Source organism: Coturnix japonica, chromosome 10 (assembly GCF_054131305.1).
Source record: "Coturnix japonica strain WE chromosome 10, WE-NBRP24, whole genome shotgun sequence".
Taxonomy (NCBI): Eukaryota; Metazoa; Chordata; class Aves; order Galliformes; family Phasianidae; genus Coturnix; species Coturnix japonica.
This window is the reverse complement of record NC_140672.1, coordinates 26,621,095-26,647,922: the sequence shown is the minus strand read 5'-3', so window position 1 is coordinate 26,647,922 and position 26,828 is coordinate 26,621,095. Positions and strand designations below refer to the sequence as shown.

The following is a 26,828-nucleotide window of genomic DNA, read 5'->3' as shown; positions in this document are numbered from 1 at the left end:
ACAAGATCTGAGATGGAAGAAGTCTGTGACTGAATGTATGCAGAACTAATTTGAGATGTCCCTGTCTCATCTTTTTCAGAGTCTGAGGAATCCTTTACACTGACAAAGTCAGTACCGATGGCGTGAAACTCTAAGTGACAATTCATCTAATTTGGTCCACATTTCTTTTACTTGTGACACTTTATCAATTATATATTCTTTGGCAACTTCTATGTTGTTAGTTAGTTGGGCATTTTTGTTTTCAAGTGTCATATTTATAGATTTCTGTTCATCCAGTTCAGAAGCAATTTCCCGATAGTCAGCTTGACCCTGCAGAATTTGTTCACGGAGGGCATCAGCTGTTTCTTCAGAAAAAGAAAGCTCAATACGCAGGCTTGTTACCTGCTTACTGAAATCTTCTTTTTTATTTTGTTCTCTTCTGCATTGTTCTTCAAGCACAGCTAAATGACGTTCCAAGATTTCAGTTCTTTCCCTCAGTGCTAGTACTTCCTTTCGGTATGTGGAGCACTTTTTTTTCATGCGTTCAATTTTCTTTTGCTCTACAGTGTTCTTTTTCTTTCTCTCATTTACAACTACTGTAAAACAAACAAACAAACAAACAAAAAAAAAGGGAAAAGGAATGTAGCTCAGATTGATTAAAATCATTATTACATAGCAGTTCACAACACCAAGTAGCAACTTCTAAGTGAAAAACTGTCGTAATATGCAAGCCATGCCCTCACATCACATAGTATTTGATACTAGTGAAGGAATTAAAGTCCTCTGAACACATAATCAGGTGCCTCAGATTTCTATACAGAATTAACAGCAAAAGGTTTTCAGTCTGGAAGAACACTTTTACCATGGCACTACTCAAACCTTCCACTCCACACCAGTAGAAAATATAATTAGATTTAAGAAACATGGGAACGAGATAGATAATTCACAGCTATATTCTTTCTATCTTCCGTGCTTCAGCAATCCCTATAAGGCAGCCAGGAATCACTCCATCTACATCTAAATGGTAGATAAACAGTTCTCTAAGCAATTTCATTCCAACTCACAGTCCTCTTACTTTCAAAAGAAAGATAAAACCCTGGACAAGTTGATCACTTAAGTGTTGATATCTGTCTCTCTTATTCAGTTGATCTCTAAACAAAATATGAGGATTCCTACTTCTGTCCACACTTACTCTTTTGCATATAAAGTTCACGCATAAAGTTGTACAAATTTGCAGATTCAAGTTTCCATAAATATTCCATTAGCTTGGGGCTGTTTTTTTCTTTAACTGGTGAGCAATTAGCTAAAATCACATGCATTTTCTTTCTATCAAAAGCGACTTCTGCTGTATTTCATCATTGCTTTAGAATCCAGTTATGTCCATTCCATAATATGCATACTTTAAGTATTAAAAAATATAAGTCAAGACTTACTAGGGATTGTGTCACCACAACAATATATTCCATGGTGATTCTTGTACAGTCCTTTTATTACTACAACTACAGAAATGCAGAATTTTATAGCGCCCACGTGCAGCCTGCATTACATACAGATTCACATGTACTGCATGGAAACAGCCTCTTAACTCATCTAAGGAGTTTTATATACAGCCCTCAACTGATTTAAAAGTCATACTGAAGAAACAGCAGTGGCATATTCCACCCCAAACCAGGTTTTGGGTTTTGACTGCTGCTCCCAGCAACACTAGTGAGGGGAATATGATTTATAAGTAATCTAAACACTTTATGCTGAAAACAACAAGCAAGCACTAAAGCAAGATAAATAAGACTAGGGAGAAGATGTGTAATGTTCAGTCTAGAAGCTCCTTACACAGGAAGTAGGGAAAAAGCATTATTACAGAGCATAGGAAACAAGACCTAAAAGCTCAGAGAATGGTGTAAATACCCTGAACTTGAAGCTGAGATAACCTAGCATCTCCTAAAACACTTTTGCTCGTGCTACTTATATAACTAATTCTACAAAAGAACCAGCACAACATACCTGTGCTCATTGTTCTACTGTGTATATTTAACATAGCTAAAGAATATATATTAAGCGGTTTTTGAAATTGGATGCTATTAATACTCACAAATAGAAGAAAATTTTAACATGATTGAATACTCAGTACTTCTTAACAGAAAACTTCATGCTGACATTGTGACTATCAGCTACCCATTTTAATTCCTATGTGGAGCATTGCTGTCATTAATTGTTAAATGAGAGCTTTGGTCATATGATTAGAACAAACCCACTACTATTTGGAGTATGGAGGAGTCCACATCCCTCCCTCAGTCTCTGCTAAGATGCTTATATGTGATGCCATTCAGTGGTCACATTAGGATTCAATATTTATGCCAAATAAAGGCAGCAGGGACAAATCATCCAAGAACAGCATCTCATCCAAAGAAGGCCTTGACTTTCTCCCTTGCACATATTTTGCAAGAGGAATACAAGAAAGGAAGGGAATACAGCTAAGTTTTAGATTTTCCCTTCTACATTGTATATGCCTTCCGTAATTCTAGGAACACTGATGCTCAGCTGTGCCCAGAAGTGAAGTTAAATGCATCAGAGCTTATCCAAACCATTTTGCTCAAATATTGCCCATGAGTGAGCAATTAGCAGTTCGTCAACAGTTTTGATAGTTGCTTCAGGAAAAACAAAACAGACAAACAAAAAAAAAAGCACTTGAACAGCTGATGCTACTCAGAAGATCAGCAACAGCAGTTGAAACAATCCTAAAGAAACTGCTTTAAAACTATTACCAAATCTGCAAGTGCATCAACAGATGAGGAAAAAGCAGCAAAAAGGAAAAAAATAGTGCAAAAAACTTTTATTCTTAAGCATTCAAAAATGAACAGCATAGGACCTTCTGAAAAAGGGATATTTACATAACAGTTACTTCTATTTACAGTTTAACACAGTGGCTTTTCTCCTTATATCATAAGGTACGCGCTTCACAGCCTTTTGCTTCCGATTCGGAATAGAAAGCAATTTGTTGTTTTGGAAGACACCCTGTTCAAGGATGGAAGAAACTGTACCTTTCTTTGGAGGTGGCTCTTCCACAGTAGGCTTATCTTCATCAGTACTGCGCTTTCTTCCCACTTCCAACTCAGATTTCTCTTTTTTCAGTGCTTTAACTGAAAGCACTGAAAATTGGCTGCTTTCAGTTCCTTTATTAGTGTTCTCTTCTGCCGGTTCTGCTTTAATGGTAGTTAAATGGTAGGTAGTCTTTTCCTGTATTGATATAAGATCAGTTACATTGAAGCTTAACAAAAGGAGCACTTAAGTCTCAGTAATCTTCTGTAGGCAAATATTTACACAAAACCATACAGCTAAAATATTTACCCGGTGACTCTATAGACATCAGTTACAAATCTCAATAGCAGACAGAACAAGTACACCTTCAGATAATGACAAGTGCAATACTCGGTAGAGTATACAAGGGAAAGCAAGAGCCTAGCAGGTTACAAAGTAAAAGACTTGCACACAATCAAGAGTTTACCGGTTTATCAAAGAATTTCCTGTTTCCAAGAAGTCAACAAAATTACAAACATGGTCAAAGAGCAAATGGTCAGCTCTCATACAAGTTCATCACATCACACTTCTGCTAAGCTGCTAAAATCACTTTCATCGTGACAGATAGAATCCAACCTTAAAGCTTAGTCAGCTCTGTCACGCATATTTTAGATTGTGTCCTTGACCACAAGTGAAGCTTCCTTACTTACAAGATGACGATTGTTAAGCCATGCTGGCACTGCCTAGGACTGATTATTCATCTTTAGTAACTTATGAAAAGAAAAGCCTCAGTAGTGTTCAGGCCACACAATCTCACAGATAGAGTTGGAGCCTTGTTCTTGGAAGAAGTAATAGGCGAGGACATGACTACTCATCACAGTCAGCTTTAATACCATGGAAATACTAAGTTGCAGTGATGCAGACAGTCAAAGGTTAAGAAGGGTCAAGTTGCTAAGCTTACAAGGTTAGAGATCTGAGTGACAGAATTAACTATAAATGTTTTCAGAGCTACTTCAGGCTACCAAACATCAAAAAATGAACAAAAACCACCAGAAGTGGTATGCACACATACTTAATCAAGCTAGTCTTCACATATTCAGTAGCTCGCAGTACATTAGTCAGGATAAAGTTTTATGGACTGCATAGAACGTGGAGATATCCTGACCATTCATACTCGTACTTCCAACTCTACTCAACATACTTTTACTGTTGCTCTTCCTCTGATGTAGGAGTGTGAGGCAGGAGTTAGTGGAACACACTGATATTTTTGTTGTTTGTGTTAACAACAACTACCTTCAGATAAATTTGAATTGTTTACAATTTCAAGCGAGTACCAGCTACATACAGAAAATCAGTTTTCCAAAAATGTGTTGATTACAAGCATAGAATTAGTGTTTTCCTTTTTTTGTATAAGGATACGGAGATGTGTAAAACTCACATAATCTTTTACTTTTTCTTCTAAATGAGATTTTAAGTCTTGTAGCTCTGTCATAATGTCATCTTTCTGCACCACGATGTCCATTAGCTCTCGAATCCTTTCATTTTGTGCATTCATTTTCTTGGAAATAAAATTCAATCATCAGTTTCTAATGGAGTGTTAAGTAGCTGAATTACACAATGCATTAAAGGCAAATTCAGTTAAGCTAAGCTCGGTAAGAAATCTATTAATGGAGCCTACTGGAATAGCATTTTAAGCTACCACAAGTTGGTATTAAAACAATTTTACACAACATCTTCTTGATAAAGTTACCTCAGTTGCTTCTTTAAGTTGCTCAACAGACTCATCCAATTTAATCACCTGCATTTCAAAGTCTGTAACACACAGAAAAGGTTGTATTACATAAGTAGCCAATAGATAGTTTATTAAGTAATCAATTTTTCCAGATTTTCTAATGTTTAGGTAGCTTTTGAACAGATTAATTAATTTGCATGTGGTCTTCACTTATTGGGAGTGATTCAAAAGTTTTCTATATTTCTTGGAACGAAAACATTGCATCAACAAGACATAAAGAAGAGTAGAGATTACAATATAAAAGTAAAAATCAAGATATAGACATTTAACCCCATACTTACGAAAGCGTAAAGCTGCTAGTTGCAGTTTAAAGGAGAGGGGGGAAAAAAGAAAAGAAATAACCAAAAACCGTGGAATTGCTGAACCTGAATATACACAAGGAACAAACTATCACTTATCTACAGGCTATGGTTCCAAAGGTAGAACATCTCCTCTAATTCCTACTCAAACTGGTTATTTCTCTTTTAGATTAATGAACTATTTCTGTCTTCTACCTTTCACATCGCATAACTCACCTTTGTTCTTCTGCATCAGCTCTTCTTCAGTTTTAAGTAGTTTGGTGTTTTTCTCTGTTAGCTCTTCATTGGTCTCCATCAGTTCAAAGTTAGTTTTCTCCAGCTGCTTTTCAAACCAGCCAGTATCTTCCTTCGGGTCCCCCAGGGATACAATGGAAATATGTGCTGCCTCAGCTTGCTCTTTAATATCCATGACATCATAATGCACAGAATCAAGAATGCCCTCAGGATCAACACAGGTGTCAGGCACTATGCTATGTTCTCCACGCTGAAACGTAATTTATAATCAGTTAAAACTGGTGAATAGCTGACTACATAATAGCTGTTATTTCTACAGATAGTCTGGATAGCCACTATGAAGACAGCCATACAAGAAGTTTTTAATTTCAGCTTCAAATCCCACCTCACTATTACTCACCATTACTATTTGATGACCACACTCCCCCCTTTTTTTTTTTTTTTTTGTTTTTTTAAATATTACCCCAGATTGATCTCCTTCAAATTTAACGTACAAGTTTGGACTCCCCTTTTCTTTGTATACAGCGTAAATTTTCATTTTGTGTTGCAGAAACAAGGAAAACGCCCAAATTCCCAAAGCTTTCTGAAACTGTTCTTAAGGCTCAGCAACTATTCCTGCTAGATGAAGAATAGATGTATCTTGCTCATCATACAGAAACACAGCATGCACTTCTTTGTAAACAGCCTTCTGTTTCTATAAGATGTGCCCATAACATTTAAATAGTAAAAAGGAAAATATTTAAGGAAAAAAAAAGGAAAATATTTAAGAAAAAAAAAAGAAAAATACCAGGGTGTCATGGTTTAATAATTTTGTAATTTTGCTATCAGTATTCCACATCATAACATCATATAAAGCATGAATAATTTTACTGAATCTGCAACTTACAGAAGAAGACTACATCTCCCAGAGAGCAACACGATGGGTCACGGGACCTGGACTCTATATTAACTCAGTCGCAGAACAGACTGACGTCTTTCGAGTTCTGGCGTTCAGGGGAGTGTGTGGAAGCCTTCAGCCGTTCGCCTAGATTTCACAGTAGGCCTCTCGGTTACGGGACTCATTCTCTCTCCTATTTTGCTTGATTCGTTAGCTCAATTTTCAATTTTCAATTATATTGTACTATATTGTGTTATCCGGTATTTCGATATAGTATTTAGTAAATAAGTGTGCCTCCTTAGATCGTTGCCGCTGTTTACTTTTCCTAATTAACTTTTTCCTTTCGGCCTAGGGCCCCTGCGGGGCTCACGGCCCCTGTCACGGACGCAGGTGGACTTTTCGTTCAAACCGTGACAGATTTTGGTGGAGAATGCGGGCAAATTGAGTTGCTGTTTTTCTGTGTTTTCTTCTGTTGCTCTTTTAGCTTTTAACAGAGCTACAAGTTTTTTTTCCTGTTAAGGAGCTATCTTAGGTTTGCGATTGTGAGCTTGACCTTGAAAGTCCAGGCAGACTGCCAATACTCCGGTTTATTTTATAAACACTGCTGAGCTTTGTTTTTGTTTTTTTTTTTTTTACTTTTTTTCCCTCTCTATTGAAAAAAAAAAAAAAAAGTTCCCTCTACTAAGTGTGCTTTATAAGGTACTGCATTTCATTAGTTCCTCTTTTACGATGCTCCAAACATATTGGACCATGTTTAAGCTAGTCTATTTTTCCTATGAAGTTATAGGAATGTATAATAGATTGAAAGCATGGTTAGCAACGCTTATTTGGTATTTGCATGCAGCTCCAGAGGGAGCAACTAATGCAACTAATGCAACCAATAGTACGGATATGGTGGTTTTTGAGCATGCTTTTCCTTTTTTCTTTGCATCTTTTAAGCAGTCTTCGACTGACCAGTTGTCCCAGTGGACCACACTGTCAGTCATATTAATCTCCCTGAATTTGCTGTTGGTTATTGTAGTGATCTCACTCGGTATCTGGATTTATAACCTCAGGAGGAAGTCTTCCTTAGACTCAGAGAATACTGAGTGGCAGGGAGTGTGGAGAAACTTTGGAGAGACTTTTAGAGGACAGACATCTTTAGTGTCATGGAGCTTTACTCCTGAACACTTAAAGAATCCTGAGAGTTTGACTGCATATTTGAGACAGGAATGTTGTGGCTCAGGCAGATCTAAGGAGGCACAAATGACTTGGGGCCTAGCTAATGCTTATCAGGCCTTATTCAATACCATTCCTGAGAGGGAAGATTTTGAGATTGAGAGAGAGAGTCTCAGGGCCGAGAATGAGAGTATCCAATCAAAACTCGACACTCTCCAGTCCGAGCATAACGTCCTCTGGTTTGGGTACAACACTCTTCAGTCCAACTACGACAGCCTCCAGTCTGAGTTGGGTGCTGTCCAGTTTGAGCGGAACGCTCTCCGAGACCAGCTATGTGCCCTCCGGGGTGAGCTGAATGTATTTATCCAACTACCAGGGTCACATGTAGTCCAATTTGACCAGCCATTGGGGGCACATGTAGTCCAATTTGGCCAGCCACTGGGGGCGCATGTACTCCAATTTGACTAGCCACCGGGGACACCAGATACAATGTTGGTTGCCCCTGTAAGAGGGCGAAAGACAAAACAAGTTTCAACTCAGTTAGAGAAAATGCAGAAGGAGTTAGAAGAGCGGAGGGAGTTAGGAGAGCAGGACTCAGGAGAGCAAGGGGACTCAGGAGAGCAGGGGGACTCAGGAGAGCAGGGAGAGTCAGAGGACCAGAAGAAGTTAGAGGAGCAGAGGATGTTAGAGCAGTATAAGAAGATGTTAGAGGAGCAGAAGAAGTTTCAGGAGCAGATGAAGTTGGAGGAGCAGAGGATGTCTGAGGGGAATAAGAAGATGTTAGAGGAGCAGAAGTTAGAGGAGCAGAGAAAGTTAGGAGAGAGGAAAAAGAAGGAGGGTTACCTGAAGGAAATAACACAAGCATCAGGCTCAGAGTCAGAAGAGGAGCCAAAAGCTAGATTTTCTTTACGAGAATTTCTCGAGTCCAAACTTATAGATGGGGCAGCCTCATCAACACAGTTGCCACCATCAACACCTGGGACGCTTGATAGAGCAAAAGGTGAGCAAAGTATAACGACCATTATTGATCGATCTTTTAAACTGAGTGAAATTCGAAATCTAAGAAAGGATTTCACATGTCAGCCAAAAGAAAATATGGTCACTTGGTTACTTCACTGCTGGGACAATGGTGCCAACAGTGCATGGCTTGATGGCAGTGAAGCTCGCCAACTGGGTAGCATTTCCAGGAACTCACGTGTGGACAGAGGTATTGGCACATGCCAAAATCGGTCCTACACCCTCTGGAAGCGGATGTTGATAGCGGTAAGAGATAGATTCCCCTTTGAACGGGACTTGGAGCCTGAGAGAAAGAAATGGACTGAAATAGAGAAAGGTATCCAATCTTTGAGAGAAAGTGCTCTGGTGGAAATGCTATACAGCCCCCAGTTCAATCGTAATGATCCAAACCAATTACATGATCCTGAAGCAGTCCGCGTTCCACGACAAATGTGGCATGACTTTACAAAGGCAGCTCCAGAAAAGCATGCCAGTGCACTTGCATTAGTATATGGCAAAGGGGAAAGGAAACCCTTTGTGAATGAACTAATTGGCAGGCTTCAGGAACTTGAATTATTTATAAGCGCTACAGAAGTTAATCTGTATACTTCAGCCATTGTCAAAATAGTGGAAAGATTAAAGAAAATGGAGGGAACACAAAATGCTATTATTGACAAATTGGCTAATGTGCCTGATGTAGATGAATCCACGGTGGTACAAGATGATGGAAACCAGGATTTCCACGATCGCCTATTGAGAAAGCTAAACAACATGAGTTCCTCTCGACCTGTATCATCGAAAATCTCAACCATTAAAAAGAGACGTCCTCGTATTCAAGCAAATGACAATGGTAAGTCACCTCGAATCAACAATGAGACTACACGTCTTGCCTTGTTGCTTTTCCTCTGTAGTCATGGGGAGGACATGAAGAAGTGGTGTAATTCATCCACTTCTGCACTTCAGGCACGAGTGGAAGAATTACAAGGTGAAACAACTACCAAGGTGAACTCTTCCAAGAAGGGGAGAGTTCCAGTTGCTGCAAGTCAACGAGGTAAACAATAGAGGGGCCCTGCCCCCAGCCAGGGGGGGGAAAGGGACAATAGAGTATACTGGACTGTGTGGATTAAGTGGCCTGGCACATCTCGACCACAGAAATATAAAGCCTTGGTGGACACTGGTGCACAATGCACCCTAATGCCCTCAAGTCACCAAGGGACACAACCAATATATATCCATGGAGTGACTGGGGGTTCACAAGAATTGACTATGTTGGAGGCCGAAATAAGCCTCACTGGTAAAAACTGGCAAAAACACCCTATTGTGACTGGTCCAGAGGCTCCATGTATATTGGGTATCGATTACCTTAGGATGGGATATTTTAAGGATCCCAAGGGGTATCAATGGGCCTTTGGGATAGCTGCTGTTAACACAAATGGTGTTTATCTGCTGTCAGCTTTACCTGATCTGTCAGATGATCCTTCTGCTGTGGGGTTGCTCCAGGTAAAGGACCAAGAGGTACCAATTGCCACCAGAGTGGTTCACAGACGGCAGTACCGCACCAACAGGGACTCATTGCTCCCCATTCACAAGCTAATTCGCCAATTAGAGAATCAGGGAGCGATTAGCAAAACTCACTCGCCTTTTAACAGCCCCATATGGCCAGTGCATAAAGCCAGTGAAGAATGGAGGTTGACGGTGGATTACCGTGGCCTAAATGAAATCACACCTCCATTGAGTTCTGCTGTATCAGACATGCTAGAACTCCAGTATGAACTGGAATCAAAAGAAGCTAGGTGGTATGCCACCATTGCTTCTTTTGCTTTTTCCTGTAGAGCTGTTCAGTATACCTGGAACCGTTTAGCTCAAGGGTAGAAGCACAGCCCAACAATTTGCCATGGGTTGATCCAAGCTGTCTTGGAACATGGTAATGCTCCCGAACACTTGCAGTATATTGATGATATTGTCGTGTGGGGCCTTACAGCAGCAGAGATATTCAAGAAAAGAAAACAGATAATCCAAATTCTTTTGCAAGCTGGTTTTGCCATTAAGCGCAGCAAGGTGAAGGGGTCTGCCCAGGAAATCCAGTTCTTAGGTGTAAAATGGCAAGATGGGCATCGACACATCCCAGCAGATGTGATTGAAAAAATCACTGCTATGTCTCCGCCCACCAACAAGACAGAGACCCAATCTTTTCTGGGAGTAGTGGGCTTTTGGAGAATGCATGTCCCAAACTACAGCCACATAGTGAGCCCCCACTATCAGGTAACACGGAAGAAGAATAATTTCTCATGGGGTCCTGAGCAGCAGCAGGCTTTTGAGCAGAGAAAACAAGAGATAGCCCGTGCCGTGGCCTTGGGGCCAGTACAGACAGGACAGGATGTAAAGAACATCCTCTACACTGCTGCTGGAGAGAAAGGTCCCACTTGGAGTTTGTGGCAAAGAGCTTTAGGAAAAACCCAAGGCCAACCCCCGGGACTTTGGAGTCGAGCATATAAAGGGTCTGAGGAGTGCTACACTCCAACTGAGAAGGAGATCTTAGCCATGTACGAGGGGGTTTGGGCTGCTTCTGAAGTAGTTGGGACAGAGGTTCAGCTCCTTCTAGCACCTCGCTTGCCTGTGGCCCCCCTGTCACGGACACAGGTAGATTTTTGTTTAAACCGTGACAACTACCCAGAATGCAGCATAAGGGAATTTTTGCCTAGAACTCTGGAGGACTATTTTTAACTCAGAAAGGTCAGAGATAGAAAGTTCACACTGATTTCTGGGTCACCAGCCTCACTGTACATCAGCATTTTTGGTTTTTAAATGATACATAAAGTTCTCAATGGCACTGCTCTAGTCGGTAGTTCTTTCACTTTCCGTGCAGCTTGCTCTGTGCATGGCTTGTGAACCGCTATTCAGGCCAGACAGCTGCAGCCCTGTCATGGATTTTGTAATTTTGTAATTTGCTATCAGTATTCCACATCATAACATCATGTCAAGTATGGATACTTCTGTTGAATGTGCAGTCCACAGAAGAAGACTACATATTCCAGAGAACAACGGGAGTAACAATAAGTCACGGGACCAGGACTCTATATAATCTCGTTCCCAGGCTGGAGTGCCCTCCTTCTTCTCTCGAACTTCTCGGAGAGTGAGAAGCGTTCCAGCCGTGTCGCCTAGAGTTCACAGTAGGCTTCTCAGTTTTCGGAGACTCTCTCTCTCTCTGTTTCGTTCGATTTGTTAACCTTAATTATATTATATTGTGTTATCTTGTATTTCGATATCGTATTTAGTAAAATAAGTTTTTCCTCCTTAGATTGTCGTTGTTTTATCCCACTCCCCTTTTCCCCCTCCTTTCCAGGCCCCGGGGGGGGGCCGTGGGGTGGCTTCCCCTGTCACGGGCATAGGTAAATCTAAGTAACCCGTGACAGATTTTTTGGTGGAGAATGCGGGCATAGAGCTTTTTAGCTTTTAGAACAACTCTCTCTTTGCTCTTAAAGAGCTTCGTTACGGGAGTGTTGGGAGTGTTATCTTTCCGTAGCTGCTCACGGAGAACGTGACCTTGAAATACCAGACAAATTGTCAACATTAAGGGCTGCTGCACATTCTCAGCATTGCTATCTAACTTTTGTGTAGAAAACAAAGGGATTTCTTTCTCCCTTAGAGCAAAGCTAGCTAGCTCTGACTTTTACAGAGCCTGCCAGCTATGAATCCACTCTTCATCCCAGTTGCTCTGTTTAAGGGATTGAAAGCAATTATGATCTTCTTAAAGTATTGGTCAACTATTAACACCATAATTTGGTGTTGTGGAATTGTGCAGATATATAGCCTAATAAGGTGGATACTGATGGAGACACCTGCCTGGTACTTTTACGAGATGTGGTATGGTCAGAATTTTGGCATCTACACCCCAGATGGAATTGTGAATCTTACAAACACTTGCATCCCAGATGGAACAGGCAATTTTACAAATACTTGCATCCCAGATGGAAGAGGCAATTTTACAAACACCACCATGTTTAATTCATTCTACAGGCTAAAAAAACCCTTTTTATTTAGGTTGTACTCTCAGATTTCCACACGCTTTTCAATAACTGAGATAGGGTTCATACTTGCATTCATGTTATCACTATCAATGCATGCATATATGTTCCTATGCATTCGTTCTATGCGGAAGTCTCCTCCAGAACCAGAGAATGATGACTGGCAGGGAATATGGAAAGGTTTAGGAAAAGTCTTAGAAGCATGGGGACCCGCAGTGTCATGGGATTTCACTCTTGAACACCTAAGGGACCCTAAGAAATTAAGTGAGTATTTGGGTCAGAGATCTAAGGAGGTAAACCTTATGTGGGGTTTGGCTTATGCATACCGTGCTTTGTATCATACTATTCTGGAGAGAGAGAGTTTCCGATCTGAGATTCAAGCCCAAGTTAATTCTGATCAGTCACAGGAGGCATCAGTAGCAATATCAGTTGCCCCTGTGGAAGGCAAGAAATGGAAACGGGTGTCCATGCGTCTAGAACGAAAAGAAGGAGAAGCACAGGGGGGGGCAGCAGAAGACCCAGGTGCCGGGCATGGAGCAGTACTGAAAAAAGCAAAGGCAAAAAACCAAGAGGCATGAAGAAGAGACTGATGATGAGGAGGAAATCACTTATTGTCGACCTCTGAAGCTGACTGAAATCCAAGGCTCAAGAAAGGAGTTCACACGGCGTCAAGATGAAGGTATCCTTGCTTGGTTGCTTCGCTGCTGGGACAACGGAGCCAACAGCTTGTCTCTAGATGGTAATGAAGCTCGCCAACTAGGAAGCATTGCCCAAGATGCAGGTATCGACAGAGGGATTAGCAGATGTTCGGATGGAGCTGCCACTCTCTGGTTGCGGCTGTTAGAAGCCGTGAGAGAAAGGTACCCCTATAAGGATGCTTTGAAGCCTAAATTTGATAGTTGGAATACCGTCCAAAAAGGTATTCAGCACCTGAGGGAATTGGCCATGGCAAAAATGTTGTACAGCCCTGATCCAAGCGAACTTGACCCTGAGAGAGTGAGGGCCGATCCTGACATGTGGCAGAAAATCACAAGTACAGCACCAGAGAGAATTGCACAGTCATTGGTATCAGGATCTAAAGGATTCGGGGACAGATGGCCCCAAGTTGTTGAGCTGATTATAATGCTTCAAACCACCGATCAGCAGCTCCCCCAACTGCATGCCGCAGTTTCTGCCATCTCACGGCTAGAAAACCGAGTAGAGGAAATGTGCAAGAAATTGTTTCCATCAACTAATTGTAATGATCCCGTAATAGTATCAGAAACAACTGATGAAGGTCAATCCTCGTACGGGCCACCAGGTCTAATGAAGGATCTGATCAAACTAGCCCAGTCCTACTCCCCACCTGCATCATCAAAATTCTCAGCTGTTAAACGCACACGCTTCCCAGCTCGAGCAAAGAACAACAGTACGATTGCACCGCGTGTTTCCATGTGGCGCTACCTACGTGACCGTGGAGAAGACATGAGGAAGTGGCATGATCAGCCCACTTCTGCACTACGAGCACGGGTGAAAGAACTACTAGACATACCAACCACCAGTGGAGTTGCTCCAGTCATCACAGGTAACCAATAGAGGGGCCCTGCCCTCAGTCATGGGAGGGAAAGGGATAATAGAGTTTATTGGACTGTGTGGATTCGATGGCCTGGCACATCAGAACCACAGGAATATAAGGCGCTGGTGGATACCGGTGCACAGTGTACCCTAATGCCCTCCAGTCATGAAGGGACAGAATCAATCCATATTTCTGGAGTGACTGGGGGCTCTCAAGAATTGACTGTGCTGGAGGCTGAAATAAGCCTCACTGGCAAAGACTGGCAAAAACATCCTATTGTGACTGGCCCAGGGGCTCCATGTATACTGGGTATTGATTACCTCAGAAGGGGGCATTTCAAGGATCCTAAGGGGTATCGATAGGCCTTTGGGATAGCTGCTGTAGATATGGACAACATTAAGCAGCTGTCTGTTTTGCCTGGCCTGTCAGAGGACCCGTCTGTTGTGGGGCTGCTACGAGTAAAAGAGCAGCAGGTACCGATTGCTACAAAGACAGTGCACAGACGGCAGTATCGCACCAACAGGGATTCCTTGCTCCCCATTCATGATTTGATTTGCCAGCTGGAGAATCAGGGAGTGATCAGTAAAACTCACTCACCTTTTAACAGTCCCATATGGCCAGTGCGTAAAGCCAGTGGGGAATGGAGGCTGACAGTAGACTACCGTGGCCTGAATGAGGTCACACCCCCATTGAGCACTGCTGTGCCGGACATGTTGGAACTCCAGTACGAGCTGGAGTCAAAAGCAGCCAAATGGTATGCCACCATTGACATTGCCAATGCCTTCTTTTCTATTCCTTTGGCCGCAGAATGCAAGCCACAGTTTGCCTTCACCTGGTGGGGCATTCAGTATACTTGGAACCGTTTGCCCCAGGGGTGGAAACACAGCCCAACCATTTGCCATGGGTTGGTCCAAACTGTACTGGAACAGGGTGGTGCTCCTGAACACCTGCAGTACATTGATGACATTGTTGTGTGGGGCGATACAGCAGAAGAAGTTTTCACAAAAGGAGAGCAGATAATCCGGATTCTTCTACAAGCTGGCTTTGCTATTAAGCGAAGCAAAGTAAAAGGACCTGCCCAGGAAATTCAGTTCTTAGGTATAAAGTGGCAGGATGGACGTCGTCACATCCCAGCAGATGTAATCGACAAAATCACTGCCATGTCTCCACCAACTAGCAAGAAAGAGACACAATCTTTCCTGGGTGCAGTGGGCTTTTGGAGGATGCACATTCCAAACTACAGCCTCATTGTATGCCCCCTTTATCAGGTGACGCGGAAGAAGAATGATTTTGCATGGGGCCCTGAGCAGCAGCAAGCTTTTGAACAGATTAAACAAGAGATAGCCCGTGCTGTAGCCCTGGGGCCAGTACGGACTGGACAGGATGTAAAGAACATCCTCTACACTGCTGCTGGAGAGAAAGGCCCCACTTGGATTTTGTGGCAAAGAGCCTCAGGAGAGACCCGAGGCCGACCCCTGGGATTCTGGAGTCAATCATATAAGGGGTCTGAAGAGTGCTACACTCCAACTGAGAAGGAGATCTTAGCCGCGTATGAGGGGGTTTGGGCTGCTTCCGAAGTAGTCGGAACTGAAACACAGCTCCTTTTGGCACCTCGACTGCCGGTGCTGAACTGGATGTTCAAAGGATAGGTTCCCTCCACCCATCATGCTACCGATGTCACCTGGAGCAAGTGGATTACGCTGATTACACAGTGAGCGCGAATGGGAAACCTCAATCGTCCAGGAATCCTAGAGGTAATCATGGACTGGCCTGAAGATAAAAAGTTTGGAACATCACCAGCAGAAGAGGTATCATGTGCTAAAGAGGCCCCACCATAGAACGAATTACCAGAAAATGAAAAGAAATATGCCCTATTCACTGACGGATCATGTCGCATTGTAGGGAAGCATCGCAGATGGAAAGCTGCTGTGTGGAGCCCCACACGACAGGTTGCAGAGGCCACTGAAGGTAAGGGAGAATCAAGTCAGTTTGCAGAGGTAAAAGCTGTCTAGCTGGCCTTAGATGTTGCGGAACGGGAGAGGTGGCCAATGCTGTATCTTTATACTGACTCATGGATGGTGGCAAATGCCTTATGGGGGTGGTTACAGCGATGGGAACAAAATAACTGGCAACGGAGGGGAAAATCTGTTTGGGCCGCTGAACTATGGAAGGACATTGCTTCCCGAACAAAGAATATGGTTCTAAAGGTGCGTCATGTGGATGCACATGTGCCCAAAAGTCGGGCTACTGAAGAACAACAAAACAACCATCAGGTAGATAAAGCTGCTAGAATTGAGGTGGCTCAAATCGACTTGGATTGGCAGAATAAGGGCGAATTATTTCTAGCTCGATGGGCTCATGAGACCTCAGGCCATCAAGGAAGAGACGCAACATATAAGTGGGCCAGAGACCGAGGGGTGGACTTAACCATGGACGCTATTGTGCAGATTATTCATGATTGTGAAACATGTGCCATAATTAAACAAGCCAGAAGGATGAAACCACTCTGGGAGGAAGGGCGATGGCAAAAGTATAAATATGGGGAGGCGTGGCAGGTTGATTATATCACCTTGCCACGATCTCGCAGTGGTAAGTGTTATGTACTCACTACGGTAGAGGCAACCACTGGGTGGCTTGAAACATACGCAGTACCCCATGCTACTGCTCGAAACACCATATTAGGTCTTGAGAAACAAGTCCTGTGGCGACATGGCACCCCAGAAAGAATTGAATCTGATAATGGGACACATTTTAAAAATTCCCTTATAAATACTTGGGCCAAAGATCATGGCATTGAGTGGATTTATCATATTCCCTACCATGCACCAGCTTCTGGTAAAATTGAACGATATAATGGGTTGTTGAAAACTATGTTGAAAGCAATGGGTGGTGGAACATTTAAGCACTGGGAGAAGAATCTGGCAGAAGCCACTTGGTTGGTCAATACTAGAGGATCTGTCAATCGTGATGGTCCTAGTCAATCTAGCCCCCTACACACTGTAGAAGGAGATAAGGTCCCTGTTGTACATGTAAAGAAAATGTTGGGAAAAGCTGTTTGGGTCCTTCCAGCTTCAGGAAAGGGCAAACCTATCCGTGGAACTGTCTTTGCCCAGGGACCTGGGTGCACTTGGTGGGTAATGCAGAAGGATGGGGATGTTCAATGTGTGCCACAAGGGAATTTGATGCTGGGGGAGTGCAGTCAATAATTTTATGTATTTATATATATATGTTTGCATGTGTAGTGTATTTTAGTTATTATAGTTGTACATTTAGTTATGTTACATGTAATTCTACTGTTTAGCTATCATAATTTTACATATGTGTATATATATGTATATATATATTAACCATGATGTAATAATGTAGAATAAGGGGTGGAATGTCATGGTTTTGTAATTTTGTAATTTTGCTATCAGTATTCCACATCATAACATCATGTAAAGTATGGATACTTCTATTGAATGTGCAGTCCACAGAAGAAGACTACATATCCCAGAGAACAACAGGGTTAATGATAAGTCACGGGACCAGGACGCTGTATAATCTCGTTCCCAGGCAGGATTGCCCTCCTTCTTCTCTCGAACTTCTCGGAGAGTGGGAAGCGTTCCAGCCGTGTCGCCTAGAGTTCACAGTAGGCCTCTCGGTTTTCGGGGACTCTCTCTCTCTGTTTCGTTCAGTTTGTTAGTCTCAATTATATTATATTGTGTTATCTTGTATTTCGGTATCATATTTAGTAAAATAAGTTTTTCCTCCTTAGATTGTCGCTGTTTTATCCCACTCCCTTTTTCCCCCTCCTTTCCGGGCCCTGGGAGGGGGGCCCACGGGGTGGCTTCCCCTGTCACGGGCATAGGTAAATCTAAGTAACCCGTGACACTGATGTGGGTCAGATCTATGGGGCGGGAGCTGCTGTGGTGCTGATTGGGATCAGATCTATGGGGCAGGAGCTGCTGTGTGGCTGATGTGGGTCAGATCTATGTGGCAGGAGCTGCTGTGGTGCTGATGTTGTTCTGATCTATGAGACAGGAGCTGCTGTGGGGCAGATGTGGGCCAGATTTTTAGAGCAGAATGCTCTGTGGGGCAGATGTGGGTCAGATCGATGGGGCAGAAGATGCTGTGGGGCTGATGGGCATCAGATCTATAAGGCAGAAGATGCTGTGGGGCTCATGTTGGTCAGATCTATGGGGCAGGAGCTGCTGTGGGGCACATGTGGGTCAGATCTATGGGGCAGGAGTAGCTGTGGGGCAGATGTGGGTCAGATCTATGGGGCAGGAGCTGCTGTGGGGCACATTTTGGTCAGATCTATGGGGCAGGAGCTGCTGTGGGGTAGATGTGGGTCAGATCTATGGGACTGGAGCTGCTGTGGGTCTGATGGGGCTAGATCTATGGGGCTGGAGCTGCTGTGGGGGTGATGTGGGTCCGATCTATGGGGCAGGAGCTGCTGTTTGGCTGATGTGGGTCTGATCTATGGGGCAGGAGCTTCTTTGGTGCTGATGTGGGTCAGATCTATGGGGCAGGAGCTGTTCTGGGGCAGATGTGGGTCTGATCTATGTTGCAGGATCAGCTGTCGGTCAGATCTATGGTGTTGGAGCTCCTAAGGTGCAGATATGGGGTAGATCTATGGGGCAGGAGATGCTGTGGGGCTGATGTGGGTCAGATCTATTGGGCAGGAGCTGCTGTGGTGCTGATGTGGTTAAGATCTATGAGTCAGGAGCTGTTGTGGGGCAGATGTGGGTCAGATCTACGGGGCAGAAGGCTCTGTGGGGCAGATGTGGGTCAGATCTTTGGGGCCGGAGCTGCTGTGCGTCTGATGTGGGTCAGATCTATGTGGAGAATGTTTATGCAGAATGGCTTCATGAGAAGGGACATGAAGAGATTCCACTAGTTAAATTGTAAAAGAATGAACGTGATTAAAGACAAAGACGGTCTATCCTAGGGCCGATCACGGGCTAAGCAGCTATGGAGAAATCAGGATGTGAAAAGACAGGGTATGTAGCTAAAGATGAAATATGTATCTAGAGGCAAGGACGGCCTGAGGGAAAAGCAAGATGTGTAGCAAGGTGTAGACAGAGCTGCAAAGAAAAAGTATCCATAAGACTAACCACAAAGGTCAGATGAAGTAATATCTAATTCACCACTCCTGAGCTTAACTTTTGCAATATGCATGAACTTACACCTGATTGTATAAATGAGATGCTGTAACACCTAATAAACGAGACTTGTTGACCATGATTGCATGAGACTTGCCTCCCGCGGTTACTTCCAACAAATGGTGACCCTCGACGTGATAAGGAAAAAGGGGCTGCCACGAGTGAAGAACTGCGTTGGGTTCAGGTCCCGCAGCTAGACGGACGACGAAAGAGCTAAACTTGGAGCTCCGTGTCTCGAGTGACCACAGAGGTGGGCTCGAGCGATACGTGCTGCCGAAGCCTGGAGGGCTGCAACGGTACCGACGTGAGTAAATATGGACAGGCAAGCAGCATATAATTTATTTACCGCTTTTCTTAGGCGGAGACAGTTTAACGGGATAGACTTGGAAAAGGAATTCCCTAAGTTATTAGTGTATGGGTATGCTAAAGGGTTATTTCAGAATCCGCATTTAGTGCATGATCTTGCTGAGTGGCGTAAATTTGGAGATGCAATTTTTCAGGGAATGATAGATGGGGAGAAAATGGCTAAAAAATGTGGGAAGATGTGGCGTGTGGTTTATAATGATTTGCTGCAATCACCCACATGGAAGTGCTGGATCAGCCTGGGGGAGTGTGCCAGGATGGGGGGGGGCTCCCATAGGGCCCAACGCAGCCCCCTGCCCTCACCTGTCACTAAAAATGTTATTTTTATTAATAGTAATGGTAGCAATAATGAGGAGAGAAGAGCTGCAGCTGTGCAGGGGAGGAATAAGAATTATAATGAATGGTCAGATTGCCCGGTGCCCCCTGCAGTGTCCACCGTAAAGTTGCTGCCGGCCGCCGAGCCTGCGTTGCCGGTGGCTGTGGAGCCGAGTGCCCCGTCTCCGTCTCCCAGCACGTCCGTATCAGACGAGCCGCCTGCATCGACCATGGCGCTACAGCCGGCCCCCTCGACCCCCATTTGCAATGAGCCGCTCCCTGGGGCACAGAGTGACCTGGCGGAGGCCGTCACGCGGGAGCGGGGGGGTCTTGGGCTGCGCTGGCGCGGGCTTGTTTAGAGGCGGGAGACGGTGAGGCGTTGGAAACGCTGCAACAGGCGGTGCTGTCGGTGGGGTATTCGCCTGATCCTGCAGGCGGGACACAGGCTGCTATCAGTGCTTTAGACTGGAAGTTGTTGTCACTATTGCGGTCTACGGTCAGTCAGTTTGGAGTAAAAAGTGAGCCAGCGAGACAGATACTGGATTATATCTGGAGTACTCAGGTTTTGTTGCCATCTGATCGTCGGGCTATAGCTAGGTTGATTTTTTCGCAGCACGAACAACTGCTATTTAATGCTTATTGGGAAGAGACGTGCCAACAGAGCGCTGTGATAGTTAGGCAGCCCGGAGATCCCTTGTATAACGTAACCGTTGAAGAACTTTTAGGGGTGGGTCCTTTCATCCGGACAAAGGCCCAGGCTTTATTAGGACCAGTTAAATGTAGGGAGTCAATGTATCTGGCCAGGCAGGCTATGGATAAGATCAAGGCACCAGGTGGGCTGCCGTCTTATATGGGAATCCGGCAGGGAAGAAATGAGGATTTTGGAGTGTTTCTAGATAAGGTAGCCGGAGCCATAGAGAAGACTGGAGTACCAGAGTACATGAGGGAAATAATGCTAAAACATTGTGCACTTCAGAATTGTAATGCTACAGCTCGTGGCATTCTAAGTACTTTGAGGAGTAACTGGACAATAGAGGAGGCGTTAGACAGATTATCGAGCGTGCCCACGGGGGCTCAGGCTTTCATAGTGGAGGCTATTAAAGAGCTAGGGGCAGGATTAAAGGCACAGGCTGAGGCTTCTCAGAATCAAGTGTTAGCAGCCCTTGCACCCCTTCAAGCTGCAGTCGCTACAAGCCCACGCTCGCAGAACAGCTCCCGCATGAAATGTTTCCGTTGTGAAAAATCTGGCCACATCCGTCACGAGTGCCAAGCCACTGGGATTTGGCGCAGCAAGTGTCAATCCAACACCCACAACGCTGCTGTATGCTATAGGAAGTCGGGAAACGTGAGAAGCAGCGCACGAAAGAACAGCGGCCGCGCTCTGACACAAGCAGCCGTTCCCAGCCAGCGGCCGCCTGCCCCCCCCCGCAAACGTCGCTCGCTGCGTTGTCGGCCTCTACGCCCCCCCCCCCAAAAATGAGATGCTGTAACACCTAATAAACGAGACTTGTTGACCATGATAGCATGAGACTTGTCTCCCGCGGTTACTTCCAACAAAGCTGTGTTACAGAAAGGCAGAATTTCTATACGTCCTTATCAAACTAGTTTTTTCTTCTTTTAGTTTGACTCCTGACTTTAACTTTGAAATCAGACAAAGACCTTACAGTAGCAGACGTATCTGATGAAGAATTTACCATTTGTTTACTGTTACAGCATGAAATGATTTGTAAAATGAGTACAGAGCAGGTAAAGAACATCTACCATGTGAAATCAAGGATCATCCATTCCTGCCCTAAACACACACTTATTCACCGAAAAAATTCTCCCTCTACATATCCAAAAGCTGATTTTAACAGAAATCAGAGCATAGACAGAAACACACAATCAAAATTAAAATGTTTCTTTGTGAGTCATTATGAAGTTAATAAAACATTTAATAAACACAGTGAGTCCGAGCTTCAGAGATGCTTTGTGTTTTTATTTATTTATCTAGCCGGAAGAATGTACACACACATTTCCTTGGACTGTGGTATTGAGAGATTCACTTAAAGCAATCAAGCTGAAGTATAACAGAAGTATATCTAAAGCACCTTTCTTGAAGGACGGCAGGATCACTGAGGATAAGATAATACAGAGCCATAAATGAGAAGGATCAGAAGGACCAACCAACCTGTATAGCATTTCAGAGTGTAGCTGGTTCTTAGAAGAACGAATGACTCTATGGTTCTATGATTCTGTGACTTAAGGTTGGAAAAGACCACTGAAGGTCATCTAGTTCAACCATCAACCCACTCCCAGCATGCCCACTATGTCCCTCAGAGCCACATCTACACGTTTCTTGGACGTCTGCAGGGATGGTGATTCCACCATCACCCTGGGCAAACCTTTCCAATACCTAATGACTATTTTTGAGAAGTTGTTTCTCCGAACATCCAGTAGAACCTCTCCTGGCACAACTCTAAGCCACTCCCTCTTGTCCTGTCACTAGTTACATACAAAAAGAGGTTGAACCTCACCTCACCACAACCCCCCTTCAGGAAGTTGTAGAGAGCAATGAGGTCTCCCCCCAAGCCTCCTCTTCGCCGGACTAAATACCCCCAGCTTCCTCAGCTGCTCCTCACAAGACTTATGCTCCAGACCCCACACCAGCCTCATTACCATTCTATGAACATGTGCCAGGGTCTTTCTTGTAGTGAGGGGGCCCAAAAATGAACACAGTGCTCAAGTCACAGCTTCACCAGTGCCAAGTACTGAGAGATTATCACCTCCCTGGTCCTGCTGGCAACACTATTTCTGATACAAGCCAGGCCTTCTAGGCTACCAGGCACACTGCTGGCTCACATTCATCTGGCTGTCAACGAACACCACCAGAATCTAGATTCTAGCCACAAGCCTGCAAAATGGAGTGGCATGATACTGTGATCAAAGTGCAGTAGCTGGCACTTGACTTTGTTGAAGCTTATACAATTGCCTTCAGCCCATTGATCCAGCCAATTCAGATCCCTCTGTAAGGCCTTCCTACTCTCAGGCAAATCAACACTTCCTTCCAGCGAGGAGTCATCTGCAAACTCACTGAGGATACACTCAATCCCCCCATCCAGATCATCAATAAAGATATTAAACAGGACCTACCCCTATACTGACGCCTGGGGAAAAAAAAAAAAAAAAAGTCAATTAATGAAGCTGGGAAACAGCACAACATTAGGCACCTCTTTGTATTCTAAGTGAGACAAGAAAGAATATTTTCCACTTTAAATTCACAGTATGTAATTAGCAACAGGATAATAGTTATCTATTAATACCTACAAAATCCTTTTACTGAAGGCTTGTTTTGTTCTGGAGACAAACCATCTGTGCATTCCACTCAGAATCTGTATTTAGAAATGCTCTGACTTATGTCATTGATATCAGATCAAAAGAACCACAAGCTAAAAACTGCTAACAAAGATAACAACCAGCTTAAGTCGATCTGCATATACTAAAAGTTTAACTCTCACTGGGTTAGTAGAAAAAAACTACAGTACTGGAATGTAGAGGATTTTACAGACACTTTACACCTGTGTTTTTAACTGTGTATCTGAAGCCCAGGCTGCCCAGCAAAGCCACCAGGTGGCACGAACACATAGTACCAGAGGTGCTTTCTCTCACCATCCCTCAGCAAAGGCACTGCCCCAAAACAAACTGTGCGATCAACCCACCAAATGACAGAAGCACAAAATCATTTATCTGAAATGAATCTGAAAATATCTGGCAAACCAATACCCTTCATAAAAAGAGGAAGAGATGATTAACAAAAAAAATATATTCTATTTCCTCACAATTATTGGGTTCAACTTCAGGCATCTTTTTATTCACTCAACATATCCTTTAAATATCAGGTCACAGTAGCAGCCCCTGTTTTGTTACACAAGATGAAGAGCAGTCATGCCCTGCCCGGCATTAGAGTTTTCATCACCTGTTAACTCATCTGCGAGCTCATATGCAGCAATAATGTATAGATCAATCAGGAAATTAAAAAACAAATAAAAAACCAGCAGGATGCCATAAATGTTGCACTGATTCAGCAACAGGAGATAGTATTTACCTATTTGTGGCATTCGACTCTCTAAGACAAGATCAAACCATTTCAGAAACAATAAATGTCAAAAACCCTCTCAAATCTGTATCAAAGAGCATCAAGACCTCCAAAACATTGTACCCTAGAGCTTAAACTCTCAGGAAAGAAGATGACACATACATACAAGAAAATACTTTAAGGCTGTCAGAGAGAAGGCACCTACTACATTAAAGCATTGCAACTCGATCCTTGCAACACTGCAGTACTTGCAGTCATTACAGTTAGCTGAATTCCATTTCTAGACCATCAGAAGAGCAGTAGAACAGGTGCCATTTGTAAACAGTGAGCTCTTCAGGAGTACAAGATGGATATTAACACTACCCAGCAAATGCATGCCTTGGGCAACAAATACATGAGCTCTACTTCACAGCGTCAATTGATGTGATATCTAAAGTATTCATAAATAATATCCACATATACTATTGGTTCCATTTAAATCTAATCAGAACTTGGTACAGTGTATATTAACAGTACAAAATTGCAAAAACGGCTTTCAAGTTAAATTTTTCAATACATGGTCCTTCTACAAGGAATATAATGATTGCACCCAAAAAATTCAAATAGCATATCCATGCATCACTTAGATTGCTCAGAGGGATTAATAACTCTTTTGACAAATGAAATGAATGCAAGACAGAAAGTACTGATCACACAAGAACATTACGTGCGTGAAAACAGAGGACACTCAAAGTCCATGACGTGTTAAATCGCCACTAAGATCATCACGTCCATCTATCAGAGACAAACATGAACTTTTATTGAATACTACACGCCATACGTGTTTTGCATGTGTGTAATGGCCAGGGAGACCTGAGGGGGATCATGGGATCACATGGCTGAGGCCCCACTCTGGTAGGAAACACCCATGCCAAGCACATGAGATGTGGGGAAGGGAGAGGGCAGCCTCAATGGGAAAAGCCCAGAAACTTGAGCTGGGGCTGGAGCACGTGCTGCGGGTGAGGACAGCTCAATGTGATGAGCCAGCAGTGGACTGCGGAATCGCTGTGAGACGGGCAGTGATGTACCCAAGCGAAGGTCAAGCGAAGGTGACGCCCAGCAGCTTGGCCAAGCCATGGTTGGAGACATCACCAGGCAACAACGGATTGTGACCCCATAGGCCACGCCGGCTTTGACGCGGGCGCAGCAGCTCAGCCCAGCAGTTCGTGCCTGGCCTCCGACCGAGCGTGTGTGCGAGGACTGGAGTGTGGACAGGGCGAGCTTTGGTGCTGGAAAGTGCTCTGGGTGCTGTTAGCACAGCTCCCAGCGGCCTTCTCAGAGCCATTTGTTCTTTCCCCGAGCCTGCCGGGAGCAGGCAGACGGGACATCCTAGAGAAAAGAGCGTGTGCAGCAGCACAGGTAGGCGGCACAGAGACTGGCAGCGGGGGGGCACAACTTGAGGGACCCTTCCCAGGCCGGAGTCTGACTAATGTCTCTTGTCCTCTTCCAGCATGTCACCTGCTGCTGCTGCTGCAGCGTTAGTGCTGGGGAGCACGTTACCATCTCCCGCTCCCACTGGCCCACCGCAACTGGTGGAAGGATGGAGGCAGAGTTTGAGACCCGCTGCCCCGTGTGCCTGGAGAACTGGGACAGCGCAGCATACGCCATGCCTTGCTGCCACCAGTTCTGCTTCCGCTGCATCCAGCGGTGGACAAGCACCAGGCCCCAGTGTCCGCTGTGCAAACGGGATGTGAAGACCATCATTCACTCCGTGCAAGCGGACGACAGCTACAAGGAGGTGGAGGTCAGACCAGCTGCACAGGCATCCGTTGCTACACGGAGACCCGCACTCCACCACGCAGCCCGGCCATGGCCTGCAGTGCCCACGCATCCTCTGGGCGGCCTCTCCCCTGCCACATGGGCTTCCCTCTTCAGGGAGCACCCGGCCCTGCTGCGGCCCCTGCGGTCCTGGCTGCGCCAGAACCTGCACCGCATCCTGGGCACCGAGGGGCCACAGGCAAATATCCTGGTTGGCAGTGTCATCTGGGCCCTGCTCCTCGTAGGCTTGGCAGAGGGGATCCTGATAGAAATGCTGGATCCTGACCTGCACGGACACACGGTGACCTTTGTGAGGCACTTCATCGCCTTTGCGGTGCGGAGGTGCAGCCGGGTGGCAGGCCGCTTCCTGGGCCTCAACATCCCCCCTGCTCCTGGGGCACAGGAGGCCACAGCAGCAGAGCCCAGAGCTGCCACACCAGAGGAGCCACCTGTCCCTGGCTCAGCACCCTCCAGCAGCCCTGCCAGCTCCAACAGGGACGAAATGCTGGGCAGGGCAACACAAGAGGTTCGTGGGCATCCCAGCCGCCCACACGGCAACCCTGCAACTGTCACCACAGAGCAGGCAGCGCCTCAGGAGGAGCCAGGAGAGCCTGTGGCAGGGCCCTCCGGCACCAGCCCACCTGAGGGGACCCGGCGAGCCCCGAAGAGGAAGGCCGGCGACTCACAGGCCTCAGCACCATCAAAGAAGAGGCCGCCACGCCGGCAGCAATAGAAGAGCCCATGGGGCAGCTGAGGAGGCTGGGGCCAGGCAGCACCTGGGACACACACTGGCCCCAACGGACCCTTGTCATCACCGTCCAATTCAACCTCAAATAGAAAACAGAAAGACTGCAAACAATAAATTAACATTGAAAAAAACTGAAAAACAAAGTGTTGGTATTGAGTGTTGGTATTGATAACAGCACAGCTGTTGACGCTTCCCCATCCTTGACGCTCTCTCCCCTTTTTCCTACTGCTGTGCAACTGCTGCCACTGTTGCATTCCAGACACGAACCCCACGGGCTTCAGAGAGGGCAATGGCAAATCTCTGCTCCTGGGGACAAACATCCACAGGCCGTGCTACAGCTGGGGTCAGCCAGCTGGAGCAGAACCACCAGTCCTGCTGGACACCAGGCTGAACCTGCAAGGAACCCACCCGGGCTGCCTTGCCGAACGCTGTCCTGGGCTGCGTGAGGCCAGG

The 26,828-nt window shown here is 44.9% G+C and overlaps 1 protein-coding gene and 1 long non-coding RNA gene across 4 annotated transcripts in view; both read right to left on the bottom strand.

Moving 5' to 3' along the window:
- The window catches only part of LOC146759547 (uncharacterized), a 154,795-nt gene that overhangs the window by 83,904 nt on the left and 44,063 nt on the right, over positions 1-26,828 (bottom strand). The window lies entirely within an intron of this gene.
- LOC146759549 (uncharacterized) lies at positions 109-19,980 on the bottom strand. The gene is made up of 6 exons (XM_085510789.1): positions 19,912-19,980; positions 5,302-5,569; positions 4,745-4,806; positions 4,433-4,552; positions 3,018-3,213; positions 109-575 (listed from the first exon to the last, which is right to left on the bottom strand). The coding sequence occupies exons 1-6, from the start codon at positions 19,978-19,980 to the stop codon at positions 109-111; spliced, it is 1,182 nt and encodes a 393-aa protein (XP_085366915.1).

What these genes read in the sequence shown, in the direction of transcription:
- LOC146759549 (XM_085510789.1), bottom strand. Translation starts at nt 19,980, where the DNA reads ATGCAGGCGGCTCGTCTGATACGGACGTGCTGGGAGACGGAGACGGGG. An exon ending in ACTCGGCTCCACAGCCACCG is followed by an intron (nt 5,570 to 19,911) that starts GCAACGCAGGCT and finishes ATTACGTTTCAG; the next exon opens with CGTGGAGAACATAGCATAGT. An exon ending in AACTTAAAGAAGCAACTGAG is followed by an intron (nt 4,553 to 4,744) that starts GTAACTTTATCA and finishes TTTATTTCCAAG; the next exon opens with AAAATGAATGCACAAAATGA.